This window comes from Mesocricetus auratus, unplaced genomic scaffold (assembly GCF_017639785.1).
Source record: "Mesocricetus auratus isolate SY011 unplaced genomic scaffold, BCM_Maur_2.0 Super-Scaffold_100025, whole genome shotgun sequence".
Lineage (NCBI taxonomy): Eukaryota > Metazoa > Chordata > Mammalia > Rodentia > Cricetidae > Mesocricetus > Mesocricetus auratus.
In genome coordinates, this window is record NW_024429206.1 from 7,172,291 (window position 1) to 7,196,627 (window position 24,337).

At 43.8% G+C, this 24,337-nt stretch overlaps 1 protein-coding gene across 6 annotated transcripts in view; it reads right to left on the minus strand.

The window, feature by feature from the left end:
• Bicdl1 (BICD family like cargo adaptor 1) overlaps positions 1-24,337 on the minus strand; it is a 73,018-nt gene that overhangs the window by 18,538 nt on the left and 30,143 nt on the right. For 3 of the 6 annotated variants that reach the window (XR_005871077.1, XM_040731680.1, XM_040731677.1), the window contains exons 3-5: positions 7,032-7,148; positions 6,127-6,138; positions 4,190-4,336 (exon numbers count right to left, since the gene is read on the minus strand). Coding sequence is in view for 5 of the 6 variants with exons in the window: in XM_040731680.1 (XP_040587614.1) it covers positions 4,190-4,336; positions 6,127-6,138; positions 7,032-7,148 (276 nt within the window). In the remaining variant the exon portion in view is untranslated. The remainder of the gene's footprint in view (positions 1-4,189; positions 4,337-6,126; positions 6,139-7,031; positions 7,149-24,337) is intronic. The other 3 variants (XM_040731681.1, XM_040731679.1, XM_040731678.1) reach the window with 2 other exon arrangements.

Below are 24,337 nucleotides of genomic sequence, written 5' to 3' on the forward strand. Positions count from 1 at the left end.
TCTAAAGCCATCTGTTTTATTAAAAAGAGGAAACAGCTGGGTATGGTAGTGTTTCTTGCATTCAGACTGCTATTAGTTGAACACAGCCAGGGTTGGGCTGGGAATGGAGCTCAGTGCTCAAATGTTTGCACTGAACGTCCAAGGCCTTGGGGCCAAGCTCAGCACTGTGGAGTGGGCTGTGCTGCTTTCTTCAGACTTTCCACTGAGCCACTGTGCCCCCTGCAGACGCAGAGGATATGGGACCGATGGCAGCAACTCAGAGCTCTGGTCCCACTAAAGGAGCAGTGCTTCACAGACTGTAGCTGATCCTCGAGGGGCCTGCAATCTCACCTTCAACCATCACTGCCAGGAAGTGGCTGGCTAGTGGTCTGAATGAGCCCTAACTAGGAAGGCCTAGAGCCCAGCTGCTGACGGGTGACAAGGACTGGCAAGCTGCTCTGCCTAGTCCCTGCTTAGCAACACCTGCTGTACTCCCCCAGCTCCAGTCTTAGGAAACTTGGAAGGAAAGAAAAAAATAATAGAAACCAGAGTTACAGAAATAAAGAGCCATTCCTAAGAAGCATTCAGCACAATTACAATAGAATGGTAAGTGGAAAAATGCTTTACAATTACCCTCCAGGCAATGCCACATCCATCTCAGCAGGAGACGTGCCCACAGTTAACTACAAGTTCTCATGCACGGATACAATTAGTTCAATTACTCACATGCACTCTAAGGTGTTTAATTAATTGTAACAGCAAGAGAACAAAAGGCCAGGAGGTGCCACATTCTCTGGACAGATGTGCAAAAAAAAAAATCAAACCATGGAAGAGCCTGGTAACTATAGGAACCCCGTAAAAAGAAACAGTATCTAGATAAGCATGGTTGCACATGCCTTTGATCCCAGGACTCAGGAGGCAAGAGGTAGGTGGAACTCTGAATTTGAGACCACCCTGGTCTACAGAGCAAATTCCAGGACAGACAGGGCTACACAGACAAACCCTATCTCAAAAAATCAGAAAACAAATAACACCATTGTACAAGAAAGATGGCAGCTATTTCTACGTATGAAAGGGGATGACATCAAATGCTTTTATTAGTAGAGTGGTTAAGTTTGAGTTCACAGAATTCAAGGGAGTACAAGTGGAGACATTCTCCTCTCTTGACACTGAGGGGACTAAGATGGTGTGATGACACATGATTTGCTCACTTGCACATGATCAGACCCCAGGACCTCTGCTTCATGGGCTATCCGGCCGAGATGAGAGCCTGCACTCTGCTGATGGAACCTACCCACTGCCACGGTCAGGTCCTATGCATTTCTGTAAGGAGCTAAGAGTCCCTTTGAAGGACAACTTTTTGTTTTGTTTTTGTTTTTTTCCGAGACAGGGTTTCTCTGTAGCTTTGGAGCCTATCCTGGAACTTGTTCTGTAGCCCAGGCTGGCCTTGAATTCACAGAGATTCATCTGCCTCTGAGTCCTGAGTGCTCGGATTAAAGGGGAGCAGTACCACCGGCAACAACTAACTTCTTTACTGAGTATTAAAGCAAAGTATTTTATTCAGTTCAGTAAGGCCAGATTGGCCACATATATCTGTAATTCCAGCACTTGAGAGGCAGAAACTGGAGGACCAATGCAAGTCTAAGGCTAGGCCTGGTCTACCCATCAAGTTCTGAGCCAGCCAGGACTAAAGTCAGACCCTGTCTCAAACAAAACCAAATAAACAAAACGTTTAACAAATGCTTGTTATGAAGTGAGTACAGCGTTGAGTTTTAATCCCTTTCTAAGGTCTTAAAACAGAAAGCCATAGCTGGATTTGATCTGTGGCTCAAAAATCTGTTTTGGTGTGGGAGAAACCACTCAGTAGGCAAAGGCCCTTGTCACCAAGTCTGAGGACCAGGCTTGATCCTTGAGATCCATGTGTTTGAAGGTGGGGAGTGATTAAGAAAAATGCTTCTGCCGGGCGTTGGTGGCACACGCCTTTAATCCCAGCACTCGGGAGGCAGAGGCAGGTGGATCTCTGTAAGTTCGAGACCAGCCTGGACTACCAAGGGAGTTCCAGGACAGCCTCCAAAGCCACAGAGAAACCCTGTCTCAAAAAACCAAAAAAAAAAAAAAAAAAAAAGCTTCTCTGACCTCCACATGTGCATTATGGCACATGCACCTACACAACACACACAGAGAACATACCTCCACATGTGCACCTACACAGCACACACTCCTCCCCATGTGCAGCATATCATGTGCAGCACACACACACACACACACACACACACACACACACACACACACACACACACACACACACACACACAAAGGTTTTTGACAGCAGGACCCCAGTCACACAGAAACAGATCAAAGAGGCTCCCCTGCTGATGGAGGCTTAGCCTCCTACCCCACCTTCTTTGAGGATTTAAAATCAAGGGATTAAACACATTCCAAGGCCACTGACTCAACAGTTTACAAATCTGGGTTAGCTGGATTTTTTTCCTCTGTCAGTTGAAGCCACTTTGGTGACAGGGTTTTCTGGAGGACACTAGTAAATAGTGGCAACTTCGGGAGATTTTTACATAAAAGGAAGGCACAGACAGAAACAGTTACACCAGTGGAAAAGGTGAGAATAAATATGATCCTCCAAAAAGAGTGGGCATGTTCTGACTTGCTGGGGGCTCCTGTATGAGTGTGTGACCTCTAGTGCCAATTAGCAGGCATGACCTCAAGTTCCTGGTAGTACACACAGTCCACCTACACCAGGAAGCTCTTGGAGATTCGCACTGGTCCTTCCTCTTTCCCTCCATTTTCAGGTTCCCCATTAGGGAGTGGAAATAATTTTCACTTGCAAACTCATGCTGGGCTGAAAGTGTCTTTTTAGCTATTTCTGGGTTTTGTACTTCTTTTCCTTCTTCTCTCAGAGTGCTTCATGTGGATGCAAAGCTGGTCCAGTGCGGACTTGCAAGGGCAAACGGGTAAGACAATCAGCTGGAGCGGGGCCAGGGAAGTTTCAAGTCTCCGCTCAGCAAGGATTGGGTGCATGGCTGGATAAACTGTTCTCTGCAGCTTTTAGAGAGACACACTCTCCACTCACCTGAAAGTGACCTACAGCCCTCGAGGCTACTTATCATCATCAACCTCAAAAAAGAGCAACACCTGGCTAATAAGGCAGTGACAAGTGTTCTTACTAGACCCGACTCAGAAGGTGTTTCCTTTTATTGTCTGAGACAGTCTCTGTACAGTCTAGCCTGGCCTGGAACTAGCTGTACAGCCCAGGTTAAGTCTGAACTCAGGTTCCTCCTGACTCAGCCTCCCAAGTGCTGGGATCATATAGGCATAGTACCATCATGTTCAGTCAATGTCATTCCACATCAGAGCTTCTGAACAGTTTCCCTCTGAACCCAGCAGGGCCTCTGTGGCCTGGTCTTTGGGTAGGGACTCACCTGGCATTCAAGTATTACTTGCCCAACCACTTCCCCACAAGTGACACGAAAGCAACCCACTGTATCCTCCCTATCACGCCCACAGGGAAATAATGCTCTCCTATTCTGTAGACCCAGTCCAACAAAGCACCTTGGGAACAGATGCTACCTTCTATTTCTAGGGAGACGAAGATTATTTTTCTGTTTTGGGGGTTATTTCTGGTCAAGTCTGAGCTTGGGTTTTCATCTGAGGTCTGGTGGCAGTTCACAAACAAGGACAAACATGATTAAGAAGCAGTTTCCTTTAGGGAAGTTAAAAAAGACCAATTAGGTTCACAAAGAGGTTGGCCTTCTGGCAATAGGCAGAAGCTGAGCATGTCTTGCTGGTTTCTGTGGGAAGGTTCTTGGTTTCTGTTCTGTGCCAGCCAACTAAATCCCTCTGCTGGGCAACAGCAGCAGCAGAGACCTCTGGGAGCTGAGTACAGAGATCCACAGGCTCCCTTTGAAATCACCAGCAGATTTCACAAATGCTAAGAGACTGAGTGATCCAGCCATTAACAGCCTAGAAAGAACTGTGTGACCCTGCTCCAGGGACCAGTGGCTCAGAACACACAGAAGGGATGCTCAGAAGACAACAAATGCACTTACGCAGCTACAGCCTGGTATAATCCCCTGGGGAATTATAAGACCCATGTGGAGATCTCAGAGTCACCTACTTAGACACCAGCCTTTCCTTTTTAGCTAAGCACTCCCACTGTCTGGCCCGAGCTCTATGGAATAGCTTCTCTGCCCAGTACCTGCAGGTCTTTGTCATGGCCCTGCCTTTCTAGGATCAGCACTCGGTCCTGTAGCTCCTCCACAGTCCCTTGAAGCAGGTCATTCTCCTCTAAGGTGGCGCTGAGCCGATGCTCCAGCTCCCGTTTCCGATCCGACAGCATCTTGATCTGAAATGGTGAAGACCCACAGGGTGGGTGTGGAGTTCTGTCTGGTTGAGGAAGGTGGAAGGACTAGCCCCAGATATGTAGGTATGTGTCTCTGGGGATTGTGCCCAGAGATGTAGGGCTCATCTTGGAGAACAGAGCTGTGTAGTCCTGGACTGGAGGGCAAGGTCCTCCCCTTTGAAAGCTGCCTAAGGGGTAGGAATTAGCCCAGGGGAAGCCAGCATGTGGGCTGCCAGGCAGAGGAAGGATAGTTAGTGCTCTGTAAATTCCAGAGATAAGTCAGAGAAGGCCCCACCCTGCCTGCCCTCAGCCCGACTTTAGCAGAGCAGGACCTGATTTGCCTACTCCTACTCAGAAGCACCAGGGAGTTCCCTAAGAGTTGCTGAGCTTTTGCAAGCAGGCTCAGTGCTGCCTCTCACTACTGTTGATTCCCTTGGTGCCAATGTTCCAGCTCAAACCCAGGGCCCTGGCTAACAAGAAGCTGGCAGGGTGCAGAAGGTAGAGTGTCTACATGAGCATGAGACGGTGACCTCATGGGGAATTTGAACACGTAATCTGTGAAAAGAAGAAATGATCTCCCTTATGGAAAAGGCTGACTGTTTTCTGTTTTTGCACATTGAAGTCAGTGTCAAGACACACATATTTCTTTGTAAGGTCTGTCCGCCCAGTCTTCTCTGGTTTCCATGCTTGCAGGGAGGAAGCTCAGTCGGTGCTCCTCAAGGCCAGAGATACCTTGCCCAGGACACCACCATGTGCAGGGGCTCCAGAAAGCTTCTCCAAATAGAACTGGCTCTGGAGGAAGGGGAGGACTCTGAAGAGTCCCCCGACCCTGCTCCTCCCATCTATCAGTTCCCTGTCATACTTAGTTCTCACCCACCTGCATGCTTGTCAATTCTTCCCTGCTGTGATCAAGATATCCCCTTCTCTGTGGTCTAGCCTGGAGAATGCCTTAAGGCTCTTCCTTGAGTAAGTTCTGGGGACTGAACTCAGCACTGTGCTAGGGGAGAATTAAGTATTTGACTGTTTGTTTTAGGTCCCTTGGGGGTCTACCTTTCCCTCTGCCTCTTGGCTGCCCCCACCATGCATTGGAGTTTTGCTCAGGGCACATATCCTCCCTGGCCACCAATCAATCAGATAGGATGCTGTCCTGGGGAAGTGAGGTATATGGCCTTTGTCCAGAGAGTTCGGGTGTCTGTCCAAACAAAGAAATATTGTCTCTCAAGTGTGCACCTGGGTAAGAGAGCAAAAGGGGCAAGTCTTTGGTGAATGGCCCACTATTCCTCTCACTGAAGCAGACTTACCCATGCAAAGGCAATTTTCACTCCAGTGCTTTTTCATTTAAGCGCCCTCTGACCTTTCAATTCTCCTTCCCATGGATCATCTTTGTTTCCCAGGTTTCCAGTAAAGTAATGAGGTAATATGATTCTGATATATCACTGCCCCTTAAGAAACACTTAATTTTCAAGGTTTCATGAAGTTACTGGCTTAAAATGAAAGATTTCACAGCTTAGTCTTTCAAACAGCAGTGCCACTAGATGAAACCAGGGTTTGGTATTTGGCTGCCAACTTCCTCACCCAACCCCTACATACCCTAAAACTTGTGACCAAATCTGGCAGTAAGCCTTCCTGGGAAACCTGTTCCTGAGGGGCTAGAGAACGTGAACAGGTGAGCAAAGAGGAAGGCAGGCAACTTGAAGGAGTGGGCGCCTGACAGGGGCAGCTCAAGGGCAAGTCATGCACACGATGGTCACAGACAGGCATGCCGAAACCCCGCTGGAGCAATCTCTACTTACTTCAAGAACCTGCTGCTCAGTGTCGGTAGGAATCCCAGGGGGAGGGAAGGAGGGAGGGGGAGGCAGAAAAGAGAAGATATTGACAGACTTTAGGACAAACATCCTCAGGTCACTTATGATGCAGGGAAAGCTTCTCTGGACTGATCACTATGGCTGGTCCTGACCACAGAAGAGGGGGCTCCTTTTGTCCAGTCTACACTGTTTCTCAAAGTCTGGTTAGCCAAAGGGGATGAAGATCCGAGAGTGGATCAGGCGGGGTCTGCCCTGGAGAACCCTTTCTGCTGGTATGACTCCTGTTCTGTCTGTGGCATCCACACTGCTCATAGTACCGTCCCCAGCGCTGCATTCCTCTTCCCCTGGTCTAGCCAGGGCACACACCTTTGCTGCCACATTCTGTCCTCACATATGCTGCACCACCACCACATTGCAGGTGTCATACAGAGTACCCTCAGTATTAACTCCTCAATGGCATCTGCTGTTACCCTCTTCTATAAAATACAAGTTTCTGTTCTTTTCAGAGAGTTAATATTGAGATTACTTTGTATGACACCTGAAACATGGTGGTGTACTGAGCTAGAATAAGAGCAATGAAGACGGGGACAATGTCCTTCCCCAGTTTTTGTGTGGGGCTAGCAAGGCTGTTTCTTGTTGACATTATTCAGTAAACAGTAGGTCATTCATGATTTCAACTCCCTCAGCTGTAACTCTCAGCATCTTTATTTTTCCAGACAACTGGCTACCTGTAGCAGCAAGGATCAAGCGTTCTCCAGAAATGTCTGGAGCTCTCATGGAAATGTCTCTTAGATGCTTCAGTACTTTTTACAGAGGGTTTATTCCCAAGCTCAGAGATTCTTTATTCAAAGACCCAATGCACAGTTTCAAGTGTAGCCACACGGAAGCCTCACCTCAGCCTGAAGGCTCTCCAGCCGGATGATGTGCTGGTTGGTGGATGAATTTTTCTCCCGAAAGTCTTCTCTGAGTGCGTGGACCTGCATGGAGAGCTGTCTCTCCACTTCAGATGCCTGCAAGAGAGGAGACGCTTTCAGAGCAGATCAAAGGGAGTGCGCTGTGATTCTCAAGTGTCTCTTCGAATATCTGTCCCACAGCATAAATGACTGCCTAGGTCTGAGGCTACCAGAGGAAACAGATCCAGGAAAAGGTAGACATAGAAGATCAGCAAATACCAAGATGGCTATACGACCTTCTTCCTTAGGGTTTTGTTTTGAGACAGGTCTCACTTTGTAGCCCAGGCTGGGTTGACCTTATCTCAGCCCCCAAAAGGTAGGATTCGCCTGGGCTACCACACGCAGTCACTTTAAGAATTCCTTTATCTCTCTCCTCAGCTATAGTTAGACATTATTTATCCTTGTCTACTTTTATGTCACTTCTCTTCAACATGAATGCTATTTAGAGTTCTGTCATATATGTTACGGCTTTGGACACTGAGACAAGGTTTCTCTGTGTAACAGCCCAGGAACTAGCTCCGTAGACCAGCCTGGCCTTGGACATTAATTCTTAAGGACGTTCTTGCTATTCACAATTCTCCGGGTACTGCTCAGGGATGAAGACCTCTTCCCTACCCTATTTATTTTCTAGTGTTACAAAAGGCTGTCTGAAATTAAGTCTACTTGGTTGTGCATGTCCAGTACTCTTGTGAGGGCCTAATGCCACCATGGAGAGCCCAACACACTGCCCTACAGAAAGGAGAATTACAGTAGAGGGTAGAATTACAAGGCAAGCAAGACTACCTCTGTGATCCTTCTCAGGCTGCTGGAGCTGAGGAGGACATACAGTTTCCTGAGAGAGATCCCTATACCCTGAAATGGTTAGAATTATTTTCAGAGAGCGTAGGGTGGTGATACTGTTGAGATGTCTGGCTAGCTGTTCAGTGAGCCACTTTCCATAATGGGTCTGTCTTCAAAAGCTGGTGGTAGGGGTGCCTACGAGATGCTGTTTTTTGTCTTTTTGATAACAGGTGGTGTGATTACCTTATGGTTTTGACTTTCATGTCCCTAGTATAATTAATGATGCTGACCATTTTCTTCATATGCTTATTTGGCATTTCTATGTCCACTGTTGAGAATCATATTACTTCCCATTTTAAAAATCAGATTATTTAAGTTGACCTGTTTGAGTTCCTTAGATATTCTGGACATTAATCTCTTCTCAGATTAATAATTTGCACATACTTCTTCCCATTCCATAAATTGTCTCTCCACTCTTGATTTTAAAAATATGATCTTCAAAGCACAGGCAATAAAGGCAAAAAATAAAAAAGTACCATCCCACCACAAGGGCATTTGCTCAACTATGTTCATAGCAGCTTTATTTGTAATAGTCAGAAGCTGGAAACAACCTAGATGTCCCTCAACTGAATAATGGATAAAGAAAATGTGGTACATTTGCACATGGAGTATTACTCAGCTGTTAAAAACAATGACATCATGACATTTGTAGGCAAATGAATGCATCATCCTGAGAATGGTAACCCAGACACAGAAAGACAAACATGGTATGTACTCATTAATAAGTGGACATTAGCCATTAAGTAAAGGACAATCATGTTACAATCCACCCTAGCTAAGACTCCCAGCAATAGGGGATACGGAACCTGAACTGATCATCTCCTGTAACTAGGCAAGACTTCCACTGGAGGAATTGTGTCATCAACCCAGCCACTTAATCTTTAACAATCTGTCCAGCCTACAAGATGGTGCAGAAATTGTGGGAATGGCCAACCGATGACTGGTCTGTCCTGAGTCCCATGCCATGAGAGGGAGCCCATCCTTGACACTGCCTGGAGCACCAGGCCCCAGAGACTCAGAAGCTGGATAGCCAGAGCTCTAGAATAGAATCAAACACAGCTGACAAAAGAAAAAGAAAAAGCCAATGATGTCTAACTGTGTTCTGCTATACTCATATATTGGTACCTAGCACAATTACCATCAGAGAGGCTTCACCCAGCAACTGATGGAAACAGATGAAGAGAACCCACAGCTAAACATTAGGTGGAGCTCAGGGAATCCTGCAGAAGAGGGGAATGAAGGATTGTAGGAACCAGAGGGGTCAAGGACAAGAAAACCCACAGAATCAACTAACCTGGGCTCATAAAGGCTCACAGAGACTGAACCAACACCAGGCCCTCTGTATGTATATTACAGTTGCATAGTTTGGTCTTGTGGGGCTCCTAACAATGGGAGAAAGGGCTGTCTCTGACACTTTTGCTGGCTGTCTTTTGGGACCCTGCTCCTTCTACTGGGCTCCCTTGTCCAGCCTTAATATGAGGGGAGGTGCCTAGTCTCCCTGCAACTTGATATGCCATGTGTGGTTGATACCCATGGGAGGCTTGCCCTTTTCTGAATAGAAACAGAAGGGGTGGATGGAGGTGTGGGGTGGGTAGACTGGGAGGAGAAGAGGGAGGGAAACCTGCAGTCGGTATGTAAAATAATAATAATCATTAAAATAAAAAATAGATTAAGATTTATATGTGGCTCTGTAGTGAGGTGACTTTGTGAAACTAAAAACAATAATGAAGATAAACAACTGATTACATACTTCTTGAAAGTGAAACAAGCCGGGCGTTGGTGGCGCACACCTTTAATCCCAGCACTTGGGAGGCAGAGGCAGGTGGATCTCTGTGAGTTTGAGGCCAGCCTGGTCTACAGAGTGAGTTCCAGGACAGCCTCCAAAATAACACAGAGAAACCCTGTCTCATAAAACCAAAAAAAAAAAAAAAAAAAAAAGGGAAATAATATGATTCTCAACAGAGGACATAGAAATGCCAAAGGTCAGCATCATTAATTATACGAGGGACATGAAAGTCAAAACCATAAGGCAATCACACCACCTGTTATCAAAAAGACAAAAACAGCATCTCGTAGGCACCCCTACTATCTCCACACACACAGGACGAGTTTCTGACTGGAACTGACTTTGCCTCGTAAGCCCCTCCTCCCCCACACCCATCCACTGCTGCTACTTCCACACCCATAGGCCCACTCCAGCCCACAGCTTTGCCTGGTTCAAGTCTAATCAAGCAGCTCACATACCAGCTTTACCTGGCCTAGTTCCAGGCACATAGCTCCCGCACTGGCAGTCTAGTATCAAGAGACACAACCAAGGAAGAAGTTCACATTCCTAGATCATATCACACACACACACACAAACCAATGTGAAAGGCCAAGACAGCATGTCTCCCATCACACCCACTCCTATAAAGATGTTCTCAAATGAGAACTCCCCAGACGAATTCAGGATACAGAAATGAAAGTAATCATAAACTTATTGAAGAATTCAAGGAGTTTAAAGAGACGTGAACACCTCATTGGACCTCAAGAAGATAACAATAAATACCCAAGTGATGTCAAAGAAAATACAAATATACAGCTGAATGACATGATTAAGACAATTCAGGATTTGAAAACTGAGCTCAGTAAAGAGAGATAAATATTGAAAACTCAAGCTGAAATGAAAATGAAACTGAAATGAAACATTAACCCCACTATAAAACTCAGTGGGAAGTAAAATGGATCAAGTAGAAGATAGACTATCGGGACTTGAAGATAAAATAGAATAGGAAAGAATAGGAAAAATTTAAAGAAACACAAAGGAACTGTGGGATACCATGAAAAGACCAAATCTTCTAAAGCACAGATGAGGGAGAAGAATCCAAGGTTAATGGCATAGACCAGATCTTCAACAAGATCATGGAAGAAAATGTCCCCAAACTAAGGAAAAACACACCCAGACAGATGAAAGAAGCACACAGACGATCAAATAGAGAAGGCTAGAAAAGAAATTCCACAAGCATATTCTAGTTAAATCACTAAACATACAAACAAAGAAAGTATGGAAAGGTACAAGGCATATACAAAGGCAAACTTGATTTTAAATGGAAACTTTAAAAGCCACAGAGCCTGCAGCTCCAGAATCTAAAAGACCATCACTATTTACAATAGTTGTAAGAGAAAGAAAAACTTTCCATAATTCCAAAAAGCAGGCTAAAAGAACTCAAAGCCAGCAGACCAACAGTAAAAAGAATCCTGGGAGCAGTATTTCAGACTTGAGAGGAAGCAGAGCCAGGAGAAAAACAAAGTTATAATTATTGAAACAGAAAGTACAACCAAGAACACATGAACACACACACACACACACACACACACACACACACACAGAGAATGACTGTAATCGACCTTTCAATAATAACTTTAATATTAACAGCATCAACTCTCTAATCAAAGGTGCAGAATGGCCGAGCAGACTGACCCATCTTTCTATTGTCTACAAGAGACTTAGCTCTAGAGACTGGCACTGCTACAAAGTGAGAACGATGGAAAAAGTACTCCAGTCAAATGGGATAAGGAAGCCAGCAGGCGCCACCAGCCTAATGTCTGACAAAACAGACCTCAAACTAGAACTGATCCGAAGAGAAAAAGAAACTTCTTTCTCATCAAGGCAACAGTTACCCAAGAAGGTCTTTGTGGTAGTTTGGATGAGAATGGCTTCTGTAGGCTTATGTTTGAATATTTGGTCTCCAGCTCAAATGTTTGGAAAGGATTAGGAACAGAGATGGTCTTGTTGGATGAGGTGTGTCACTGGGGCACATGTCATGTCATCCCCAGTGTGCCTTCTGCCTCCTGCTTCAGCTGGAGATGTGAACTCTCAGGTATTCCTGTCACCATGCTTCCACTCTGCTGTCACTGATTCTAACCCCCTGGAACCATAAGCCCCACCAAACACTCTCTTTTATGAGTTACCTTGATTGTGGGGTTTTATCACAATACAAAGTAATACAACACTACAATCAAATGCAGTGTGCCCAATTTCATAAAAAGTAAGTTACTGGAATTAAAGATACAAATTAACATCAATCCACTAATACTAGGTAGTTTCAATATTCCGCTTTCTCTAAAAGATAGGTCATCTGGACAAAAATAGAGAAACATCAGAATTATACATCAAATGAATGCAACAGGTATCCACAGAATATTTCACCCAATGACCAAAGGATATAACTTGACTCAGAATCCCTAGAAAGAGTCTCCGGAGTAACACAAAACTAATCTTTGAGCTGGGTGTGGTGATGCACATCTTTACTCCCAGAACTCGGGAGGCAGAGGCAGGTGGATCTCTGTGAGTTCGAGGCCGGGCTGGACCGACAGCCTCCAAAACAATACAGAGAAACCCTGTCTCCTAAAACAAAAAACAAAAAAAGAGATGAAGATCAAGAATTTCAGTGACAATGAATCTGACCACAAGATGGAAGAGTAATAACCAACATCAGAAAGCTTGACTCACTGAGCAACACTGTTTACTTTTAAAAACTTCAACTTTGGCCAGGCGATGGTGGCATACTTCTTTAATCCCAGCACTTGGGAGGCAGAGGCAGGTGGTTCTCTGTGAATTCAAGACCAAGCCTGGGCTACTGAGCAAGTTCCAGGACAGCCTCCAAAACAATACAGAGAAACCCTGTCTCGAAAAAAAACAAAAACAAAAAACCAAAAAAACAAACTTCAACTTTGAAAATATACAAAGGTTCACCTAATCTGAATGATAAAATATAAGACACAATCTTTGTACTTGAGCAGCTGGAGCTGCAGTGAACACCTGTGAAACAGTCAGTGTAGAACATGCATTTGTACAAACTAGCAGGTGGTTTAAGCACACAACTAAGGCAAAGTATGATAATTAGTTTAAGAGAAAGAACAAAACACACAGCTGAAGGTTTCTGAATCACTTAACTACTCTATACTTCAAGTTTCCCCATCAACAGGTAGTTGATTAACCTGTACCAAAGTAGCATTAAAATTCAAAAAACTAGGGGCTGGAGACATGGCTCAGTGGTCAAGGGCTGCTCTTCAGAGGACCCAGGTTCAATTCCCAGCACTCACATGCCAGCTCACAACTGTCTGGAACTCCAGTTCCAGTGAATCTGACACCCTCACACAGACAGATATGCAGGCAAAACACCAAAGCACATAAATTATATATAATAAAATATATACATATATATCATAAAAAATATATATACAAAAACCACAAGATGTTTGGCACAGATGAAGCATGTAGTATATGACAGCTATTATTATTAAGTAAAAATCTGAAATAGAATACTGCTATTTCCTATAAGGAACTATGTAATTTGAGAAGGTGAAGCCTTGGAGAGGCTCTGGTCTGAGCCACTAATCTGCAGGTGTGGATCTGAGGTCTGGTGAAAAAAGATGAACCTATCAGGATATGATGTGAGTCTATGAGGGCCAGGCCAGTAAACTCTTGGCTCTTGTTTCAGGTTCTTTCCTTTTGGGGTGGGGGTAAAAAAACCAAATAGTCATATTCTAGATGATTTTCAGAACTGCTAAGAATAAATGCTCTAGATAAAGTCCGATGCCACTAGCCTGTAAATTCACATGAGTTCAGAGAAAGCCTGATGAAGTTGATACACACTGTGGTCCTGTTCAGAAGTAGCGTGTGTAAAAGCCACTGACATTTAGAGAGTGTACACCCTCTAGAGAGAGGTCAAAAGACTGGTCTAACTTTGTATGATCTGAGCTAACTTTAGAATTGAGCACAGTAGCCGTTCTGTCACGGCCACCCTTTGAATCTGCACCGCTAACAGCAACGGCAGCAGTACAAGCATTCACTGAGGAAGAAGAAAGGACGGATGCTAGTCTGCTTCCATCTCTGAAAGAAGACCATCATTCAGGGTCAGACCTCTGTTGCTGGTTTATAAACAAATGGACTTTAGAGAGAAGGGGCTGGAGAGAGAGCTGACTTAGTGGTTAAGAACACTTGTGGCTCTAGCGTTCGTGGCCCAGCACCACAATGTGGCTTATGACCAGCTGTATCTCCATTTCCAGGGGATCTGATACCTTCTTCTGACCTCCATGGGCACCAGGCATACACATGGTGCACTACACACACACACACACACACACACACACACACACACACACACACACGTAGAACACTCATACTCATAAAATAAATTTTTAAAAAGTTAGAAAATATATAATAAATGACATAATCCTCGGTTAATCTGATTATCTGGCCTTCACTTAATTCCAACATGGATGGAACACTTACTATGCTTTTGCAGCAGATAGAGATAAATTATGGCTGAATTTTCATGGGGACAGCATCTTCCAAACTATCTAAAAAGAATATGACTTTTTTTCTTTACTAGTTACTATACTGTGTAACCTCAGAAAATCTGCTAACTCTGTGCAAATAAATTAATGTTAGATACTGCTGCTGTTATTATTGTTTTAATCCTCAGCTTTATAAAATGCAGGCAAGCCTAACAGATTAAATGGAAACAAGGCAATGTGGCAAAGGGACTTGCGGAAGATAGAAATACAGCCCTAACTGCAGCAATGCTGCAGGGAATCTAGGCTGACTTGTCATCTACCAGCCCTGATACAATCAGAATAGAGTAGCCCTAAAGTGTCAGGGGGTGGGGGGAGATAAGTCAAGTCCCCAGAATACAACTTCAAGGCTGAAAATGTAGTGGACTAGGCTGGGTGTTGGTGGTGCACTCCTTTAATCCCAGCACTTGGGAGGCAGCAGCAGGCAGATCTCTGGGATTATAGGCCAGCTTACACAAAGAGATCCCGTCTCAAAAAACAAGCAAAATGTAGTGGACTTTTTGGATCATGAGCTTTCAAAAGAAAACTGTATAGAGACACCTGTGAAACTTTTCAAAATATACAGGAAGGCTGAGGAAGGGCAAACAACAAATAACAACTATGGAGCAAACTCAGGGCAATGAAGGGAGCAGGCTGGGCATGCACACAGGGGGTTCTCCCTGGAAGACAAATGATGTCACAGAGATAAGAAAATGATGGTCATGTCTAACACTGAAAAGGAAAATGCAAGTATTTAAAAATTTCTACTGCAGTCACATGGCTTACCAGGGGACCTGACTAGATCTAAACATATGACTAAGAAATAAAATTATTCTTGATTTAGTGCAGGACTATGTCTCTAATACATATTTGCTTCTCTAATAAAAGCAGGTTGTTTGTGTGAGATAAAAATTGAACACTTCAAATGAGTCAGTTGAGTCATGACCGCAGACAATGGAAATGGGATTAATCTAAACCCCAGAAATGCTGCTTTGGCAAGGTCCTAGCAGTACCCCTGGGTATCAATGAGCTAATTCTCTCTGTTTTGAAAGCCTGTCACTGGAGCGGGTACTACTGCTCGTTATAGGTCACCATGGCTCAAGCAGACTTGCCTCAGGCTTTGATGTAAACTACCCCTGATTATCCATGGATTTTCTGCTCCTGTTTCTCCCTCATACTGCTTCTTCATGTGGAAACTTTTTTTTTGAGACAGGGTTTCTCTGTGTAACAGCCATGGCTATCCTGGAACTCACTCTGTAGACCAGGCTGGCCTCAAACTCACAGAGGTTCACCTGCCTCTGCCTCCCAAGTGCTGGGACTAAAGGCATGCACCACCATTGCCCAGTACAGGTGGAAACTTTTAATACTCAGAACCCACATCTGCTTCCTCTAGAGAAACCTCCAAATAAAATCCTTTCTTTGATAGAAAATGGAAGTTGGTGGCGCACGCCTTTAATCCCAGCACTCGAGAGGCAGAGGCAGGCAGATCTCTGTGAGTTCGAGGCCAGCCTGGTCTACAGAGTGAGATCCAGGACAGCCTCCAAAACAATAAAGAGAAACCCTGTCTGGAAAAACCAAAAAAAAAAAAAAAAAAAAAAACACAACAGAAAATGGAAGTTGAAGTTGGAGGGAGAGGAAGATCGCCCTGGGATTAGAACCTAGGGTCTCAAGCATCCTAATGAGCCACACTCCCAGGATCCCTCTTTATTTTGCATCAGGATTATCTGCTGTACTCCTGCCTCAGCCTCATGAGGGACAACATGCATTAGCCACTGTTCCAGCCAGAAATCTTTTTTTGGAGCATATCATTAAAGAAGCAGAAGAGTGTGTGAGTAGACTGTAAATTCAGACTTTGTTCATACTAGAAGTACAGATCATGTTCTGTTAGTCTCAGCTTAATGCAACAAACTGAACCTGAGTAAATGGAAGATAACAAAAATTTTTGACATATTTTCCATGTCTAAGTATTTATCTATTTAACATTTGTTATTTCATTTTAATAACTAAGGATGTTATGGAAGAAGTAGAATTCATCCTATTTTATAAAGAAACTGAGGCTAAGGCCCAAGCTAATGCTACACAGGACCCTGACCTAGGGGAAAGACTGTCCTCACACTGTCCTCTCATCAGATTTAGGATAAGAACAAACCTCAGATTGGTTTTTCTTCCTGAATGCTTTGAGATAGCTCTTGTCCCTTAAAGCCAGGCTCCTTCCTCTATCCAGACTGCCCACTTAACACAGCTGCTTGGCCATGTTCAGTGTTTAAAACCTCAACTCCTGACTCTGGGGCCTGCCCCCAGATAAGTTGCTTCTCCAGCCTCCTTCTTAGCATAAAGTCACTTCATTCGTTCAAGTTTTAGACTGGTCCCACACAGAAATTATTATTGGTTCCTCCCTTCTCATATCCAAACCATTCACCAACCCTGTGAATTTAATCTCTGACATTTACCTCAGAGGTATACTGAGGTTAAAGAATGACAAGCTGGCATTTGTAATGTTAGGACAGTGCCTGGCACGCAAGGAGTCTGTGCGTATTTATTGAGTAAAATAAATATCTAGCATCCTCTGCTTCCTCCCACGCTCACATCCTGGCTCCAGCCAGCACTGTCTGGCTACTGGCTTCAGCCACCTGACTGGTCTCCCTGTTTGTATCCTCACCTTCAGATTGCTTATTCTCCTTGGTCATAGAGAATCTTATTATTCAAGTCAGGTCATGTCATTCCTTCAAGTCATATAGAAGCTTTGGTTTCAGAACAAATACAACACCCTCCTTATAAATTCAGAACCTAAAAGGCAGCACTGTGTCCTGGGAGCTTAAGTTGTAGGTAGTTGTGAGCTGGCTGATGTGGGTGCTGGGAACCGAACTCTGGTCCTCTGGAAGAGCAATAAATACTCTTAACCTGTGAGCCCTCTTTCCTAGGATCTTTAAAAAGTGACTACATTTTAATCTCTCTCTCTCTCTCTCTCTCTCTCTCTCTCTCTCTCTCTCTCTCTCTCTCTCTCTCTGTGTGTGTGTGTGTGTGCGCGCGCGCGCACGCATTTATACAATGGAGTGTTAGTTAAAAAATGACATCATGAAATTTGTAGGAAAATGTATGCAACTAGAAAAATATTATCATGAATGAGGTAGCCCAGACTCAGAAAGACAAATATGGTATGTATGCATTTCTAAGTAGGTAAATGAGCATCAAGATACAATCCACAGACCCTGAGAGGTTAGGTAAAGAGGAGGACTATAGGGGGACAAATGAACCTCCCTGGGAAAGGGAAATAGAATTTGCAGGTGGACTGGGGACAGGTTGGGATGGGAGCAGGAGCAATCAAGATGAGAAGGATGGAGGGAGAGAGTACAGGTAGAGATAGCTGGAATTGGGGGTTATTTGGGGGTCATGTGGAAACTTCCTGGAATGTATAAAGATAATCCTAGTGAGGACTCCTAGCAATGGAGGATTATGGAGTCAGAACTGGGCATTTCTTGTAGCTAGGCAAGGCTTCCAGTGGCAGGAATGGGTTGTATACACTTTAGCTATTGGCGGAGGGGATCCTATGGAGATCTCCAAACAACCCAGACTTATGACAGGACAGAGGGCTGCCTACCCCACAACTGGCAAACAGGTGGGGAGCACTGCCAAGGGCAATATCCGCATAGCTCATTGGCTGCAGAGAGGTTGAGCTGGTGTTTGCATGGAGCCTTCACCCTTATGTTCTAGTCTCTTTGGTGTGGGAAGGAGCTCTGCAGGCTACTGAACGAGAAAACTGGAAATCAGCCCATCCCCAAAACCTTTGACCTACAATCTGCCCTGCCTGCAAGATATGTCTGCTTTAACTTGAGGCCCACTCCATGAGAGGGAGCCCATGCCTGACACTGCCTGGAAGCCAGGACCAGAGACTGGATGGCTTAAAGACCTAGGGTTAGAATCAAACATGACTTAACAAAAGAGAAAAACTATATACACCAATGAAATGATTCCTAATGATGTTTTGCTATACTCATAGATAGGGGAATAGAGAGAGAGGGAGGGAGGGAGGAAGGAGGGAATGAGGGGGAGGAAGGGGGGAGGGAGAGAGAGAGAGACCGAGACTGAGACCGACCCAAGCTCACACAGTAACTGCCCTGTAATAACCCTCCACCAAGTTATAAGGCTGCCAAGACCCTTGCAGATGCTGAGAAGATGCTGACACTGTGTTCTTGGACTTCTCAGCCTTTAGGACTATGAGCCAAATAAACTTCTGTCCCTTACTAATTAATTGGTCTAAGGTATTTTGCAACAAAATGTACTAAATTCATGCTATCTTCCTCTGTTTAATTTTTCTCTGTACCACTTACTACACCTGACATACAATTCTTAATTGATGTCTCTGTCTGCCCTTGACCAAGTTCCAAAAGGTCAGGGTCTTTGCTGTGCTTGCTTGTCACAATCCCAAACCTCAGAACTGTGACAGGCCCAGAGAAGACACTTACTGTACAGAGAGAAAACAACTATATATGAACTTATTTTTAAGACTGTTTACAACAGAGAAAAAACAAAGTACAAAATCTCCATGTTGTAAAATGGACCTCATTTTTAGCAAGGTAAAAATATATCTTTAAATATTAAACTTTTTTAATCATTACTTCAGTAACCCCCCCTCTAACCTCTGCCACTAGTTATCAACCATCACAAATTAAATTTGAGGCTTTTGTCATATTTGTTATATTCACTTTGTATAAAATAATCAGAATTTAAACAATGTTGTTTTCTTAAAGGGGGGAAAAACCCATGGAGAGAATTTTTTAAAAGAAGTATTTTTTACTAAAATGTTCAAACATGCAATGTGGGAAAGGCTTAAATTTGTATATAGCAGTTAAGCAGTCCAGTGGGGCATTCTACCGGTAACACTGGGTATTCATCAATGGAAATACTTCTCACACAGATTATGGGTCATCTGATGGTTGTCATGGAAACAGTAGTAATGTAGCAAGGATTAGCCCCATAGGCTTTTACCAATGGCTATAGAACTATTTTCTGAGAAGTCACTGGGGAGGCAACACAGATAGCATACAGAAATAAAAATCTGGTGAGGTTGTCTAAACACCCAGTGGGAGGGTGGAGAGCAGGAACACCCCACCCTAAACCAGATTCTAGCCACCTGTGTGCTACCTACACTTTGCACTTGGGCAACTTAAATTCAAGCTTCTTTTTTTTGTTTGGTTGTTTATGAGACAAGGTCTTTGTATGTAGCCCTGGCTGTCCTGAAACTCACTATGTTAGCTGGCCTCCAATTCACAGAGATCCACCTGCCTCTGCCTCTGCCCTCTGAGAGCTAGGACTATAGGTGCGCACCACCACTCCAGCTAAATACCTTTCATGAACCTTAGCAGCAATTCCTGGTTTCAGCTCTCAACTTACATTTTTTTTTTCTTTTTTTCTTTTTTTTTGGTTTTTACGAGACAGGGTTTCTCTGTATTGTTTTGGAGGCTGTCAGTCCAGCCCGGCCTGGAACTCACAGAGATCCGCCTGCCTCTGCCTCCCCAGTGCTGGGATTAAAGGTGTGTGCCACTACAGCCCGGCTCAATTTATATTTTAACAAATGTTCTTCAGGGCTGGGGAAATAGCACCATCAGTAAAGTGCTTGCCTTGCAAGTAGGAGGACCTGAGTTAGGTCCTCAGAATCCACATTTTAAGGGGAGGGGTGCCTGGAGAGATGCTCAGTGGTTAACAGCACTTGTTGCTCTTGCAAAGAACCCAGGTTTGATCCCAGCACTCATGTGGCAGCTCACAGCGGCTCACGGCTCTTTTTCAACTACAGTTTCAGGGGGTCCCACACCTTCCTCAACCTCTAAGGGCACTATACACACATGGTGTACAGTCACATGTGCATCAACACAACACGCGCGCGCACACACACACACACACATATTAAATCTAAAAGGCGTGCTAGGCATGGCAGCACATGTCTGTAACTCCAGTGCTGGAGGTGGAGACCTGTGTACACCTGCAGGCTTGACAGCTAGCCAACCTAGTTGACTTGGCAAATTCCAGGTCGGTGAGAGGTCATTTCAACAACAACAACAAAACAAGGTGGCTGGTAACTGCATCTGGTTTCCACATGCACAGATGTGTATGAGATGAACACTGTCCCACCCCAGTCTGCATATAATTAAGTACCTACTGATAGCTTTTTACACAGCTTTCTAAATCCAAGCTGAATTATTACTTATCAAGTATACCGGGTGTCATAATGTTTTTCGTTAAATTCTCAAAACACTTGTTAAATTGATTAACCGTCTATTTAGATGACCTTGAATGAGGTCAAGTAATTGTCTCAATATGGTAAACTTTTTCTCCCAACAACATTCATTTATGTGCTTTACAAAGAAAGGGGTATCTTCAGTTATCCCATGACCCTCCAATATTCAGAGGACTCACAAGAGTCAATTGACAAAAACGATTTAAAGAAAATCAATAATGAAAAAGAAACATCGATAAGCAGGCAGAAAAAATAGATTGTTGAAATAAAAAATACCAGTCATGGTCAACTCTTGAGATATTTTGCAAGTCATTTGTAATTACTGATAAAGTAATAAGGTAACTCTTACCAAAATACAAATTAGTGGTAAGATAAAATCAAAATGGCCACTAATTAATGCTTTCTCTAGCTGGGGAGAAAAGGTGTCGTCATGGCTCATTTGCTCAGCACAAAGAGCATGTGCTGTGAGAAACACACAAATAGGCACCAACACGGATCACCTGTCACTGGAATCTACTCCTAACTGTTGCTGATTCTGTGGGTGAACAAGAGCAACACACATGAAGCGATCTGGCCGGTTGTCTCAAGCCTTCAAAACCAGGGCCAAAGGAACTGCCAACTACAGGCCACCCTTCTGGAGCAAGGGAGCACTCTGTCATGCCAGCACCTGTCTGTTTTCTTGTTTTCACTAAGGATAGAAACTTGCTTTGGATTTGTTTTGTGGAAATGAAATCAATAGCTTTGATGTTCATTCAACCGTTTCTGAGAAAAATGAAAGCTCTAAGGACGAGTCTATTAAAACACGCCAGGTGTGGTGGCACAGGCCTTTAATCCTAGCACATAGGAGGCAGAAGCAGGTGGATCTCTGTGATTTCGAGCTGAGGGCAGCCTGGTCTACAGAGTGAGTTACAGTACAGGTTCCAAGCTACACAGAGAAACCCTGTCTCAAACAAACAAAAAAGTAGAAACTTTTAAAAAGTAGAACTACATGGTGTAAAATAGGCTACAAAGAATGTCTTCATGATTTTAAATAAAGATTTCACATGAACTTTAACTTCTCAGGAATAATTAAGAGATTAAATGCACATCTCATTTTCTCAGCTATTAAATACAAAATGAAAAGTCATTTCATACTTTCCCAAGATGTTGGCAGGCAAGTCAGTTAATGCCTTCAATTGTTTTCAGGTATAAAGTGCTGTCTCTTTGTTAAGAACACCTCTATTAAATCTTATCTCTGTTTCCTTCCTGCCAGGCAACCTCTGTGTCTATCTGGGATGCCATGACAGAAAATATTAATGAACCATACCTTTAAGCCTGAATATTCTCAAGGAATCTTAAAAAAACAAAAATTAAATTTTGGAGCCTCCAGATCAGGGCTCATTTAAATGCCAGAGTAAATATTACAAACCCTCAAGAATCACTTCCAAATAAGCTGCCATCCCCTATGTTAAGACAGTCTACAAATCAAAGCAAGCATTTGCCAATGAGCCCAGCACACTAGAGCAGAGCATAAACACACAGGCAGAGGTAACCGTTCAAGAACAAATGCAGTGCCAAAGCATCCATCATAGAGCACTGAAGTACCACACAAGACAATGGTGCGCCAGGGTCTGAGAAAGACGCAGCCCTCAATCAGATCAGAATGAGAAACACACAAGCCAGACACTGGAGATCACATATGATTAAAAAAAAAAACAAACAGGCAGCAACACATAAGTTAGAGCTGCAGTGGATAGAAACTTCTGTTCAAACAGAGGAAATCAACTCCTTCAGTAATGGATAACAGTGAATTTCATGTGGCAGTTCTATGTGATGAGATTCTCCAACAGTTCTGTCCAGGCAGTTAGACATCATCACTGCATATACCTAAAAGAATGGGTTTTAAGCAACATGAGATAAAGCCAGTGCTTCCCAGAGCAGAGACAGCATACTGATCTACAGCTTGCTTCTGCAGACTGCTTTTCACTGCAGCAGAATTTAATTAGAAACCACGTGTGTTGGAACATACCTATGATCCCAGAACTCAGGAGGCGAAGCAGGAGAAACATAAGTTAAGGTCAGCTTTGGCTGCTACAGGAGGCCTTGCTGTTTTAAAGTTCAGTAAACACTCTCTTGTTAATGAAGTTTCAAGAGATCCTTCAGTCACCTTGTTTGGTTACATTTTTCTGAGCCATTAATTTTACTGCTAGGAATTGATCCTTGGGAAATAATTAGAGAAGCAGCCAATGATTTATATACCTAGCAAACCCTGAGGTCCACCCTATAGAAACGTATGCAAGCGCACAGGAATATATGTCCAAGACTTGATTACACTACAGCGTATTATTTAACACCTAAACCATACCACTACAACTAGTAGTTTAGAGAAAATGTTAAAGTGCATTCAGTGGAATGTAATAAACCAAAGCAAATAAATTCTATGCATTAATATGAGGTGAATTAAGGCAAACTGTAAAAACAAAATGGTAAGTGAAAGATACCACAACATAATTGGTATTGTGTTTCCCTATCAAGCAAACAAAATGACCTTATTCATGGATACATACTAAGCAGGTAAGACTAGGAAAACAAGGAAAGGAATGGTTAGGTTACTACAGGGCAGGAGTCCCTGGGAAAGAAAGAAGGCTGTGCTTGTGGAGGTATGTCACTGGGCTGAAGTCAGTCTACTTCCTGCATGATTATATGGGTGTCCTAACTGAAAAGTTTTGCTAAAATGTCCATGTTTTAGGTGTCTTCTCTGTATTACAGATTTAATTTTTTAAAATTATTTTTACTTCATGTGCATTACTGTTTTTGCCTACGTGTCTGTCTGTATGAAGGTGTTAAGATTCCCTAGAACTGGAGTTACAGATAGTGGTGAGCAGCCATGTGGGTGTTGGGAATTGAACCTGGATCCTTTGGAAGAGCAGCCAGTGCTCTTAACCACTGAGCCATCTCTCCAGAACCTGTATTACACAGTTTTAAGATGGTTGCATTAAAAAGATTTAGTGAAAAGGTGTTCCTCAGAGTTTTGTTTACAGTGTGTCATTTAGCCAAGATTAAGGGGAGGGCTTCAGAGTCAGCCATTTTGATGTGAAAGCTCAGCTCAGAGACCATATGGTGACCTTGAGTTGTACATTTAGCATCTCTGAGACTCTTCTATTTCACTGTGAAGAAATGCAGGTGGCTTCATACCACACAGGGCTGATATGGGAATCACATGAGAAGCAGCGTGTGGCACAGTACAGGGTTCATGGGAGGCCTGCAACAGTTTCCTGCTGTCCTCTAACCCTGCAGCAATGACAACAGAGACAAGCCAGCTGAGAGTACATGTCCTGTGTACTCCTGTGCACAGCACAGTTATGGTAAGAACTCTGGGATCCACACAGTGCCGAAGCAACTGGGGAGACAAGACTGACAGTCATCTAAATAAACACTGCTAGAGGAAAATGCTGGAAATGGCACGAACCCTGCTTTTGTTGTGCTGTGCTGTGCTGTGCACTGCCTGTGCTTCAGGAGCAACTTCTAGAAGGCAAGGTGTGCACTCTGCAGAGGCAGGAAAAATAACTGGCCAAGAGCTTTGAAGACCTTGGGTTCTAGAAGCCTTGACTTCCATGTTGGAAAACCTCAAGCAGAGGACTCAGTTAAGCTGTGCTGCTCCCTGACTTTTTGCAATGGTGAGCTACAAAATGATAAATATTAAGAAGTTTGCTGACCCTACATCCTTTTGAGAGGAACTGGTGAGTGAAGCCAAATCCTAATTAGGGAGCTTCAGAGCATCTGGAAGATCTTACCTCCCAAACAGAGTCAGGAAGAAGCATGGCCTGCCCTTGTCAGGGATCAGCTATCCAGGTATCTCTGTTTAAGCCAGTGCTCC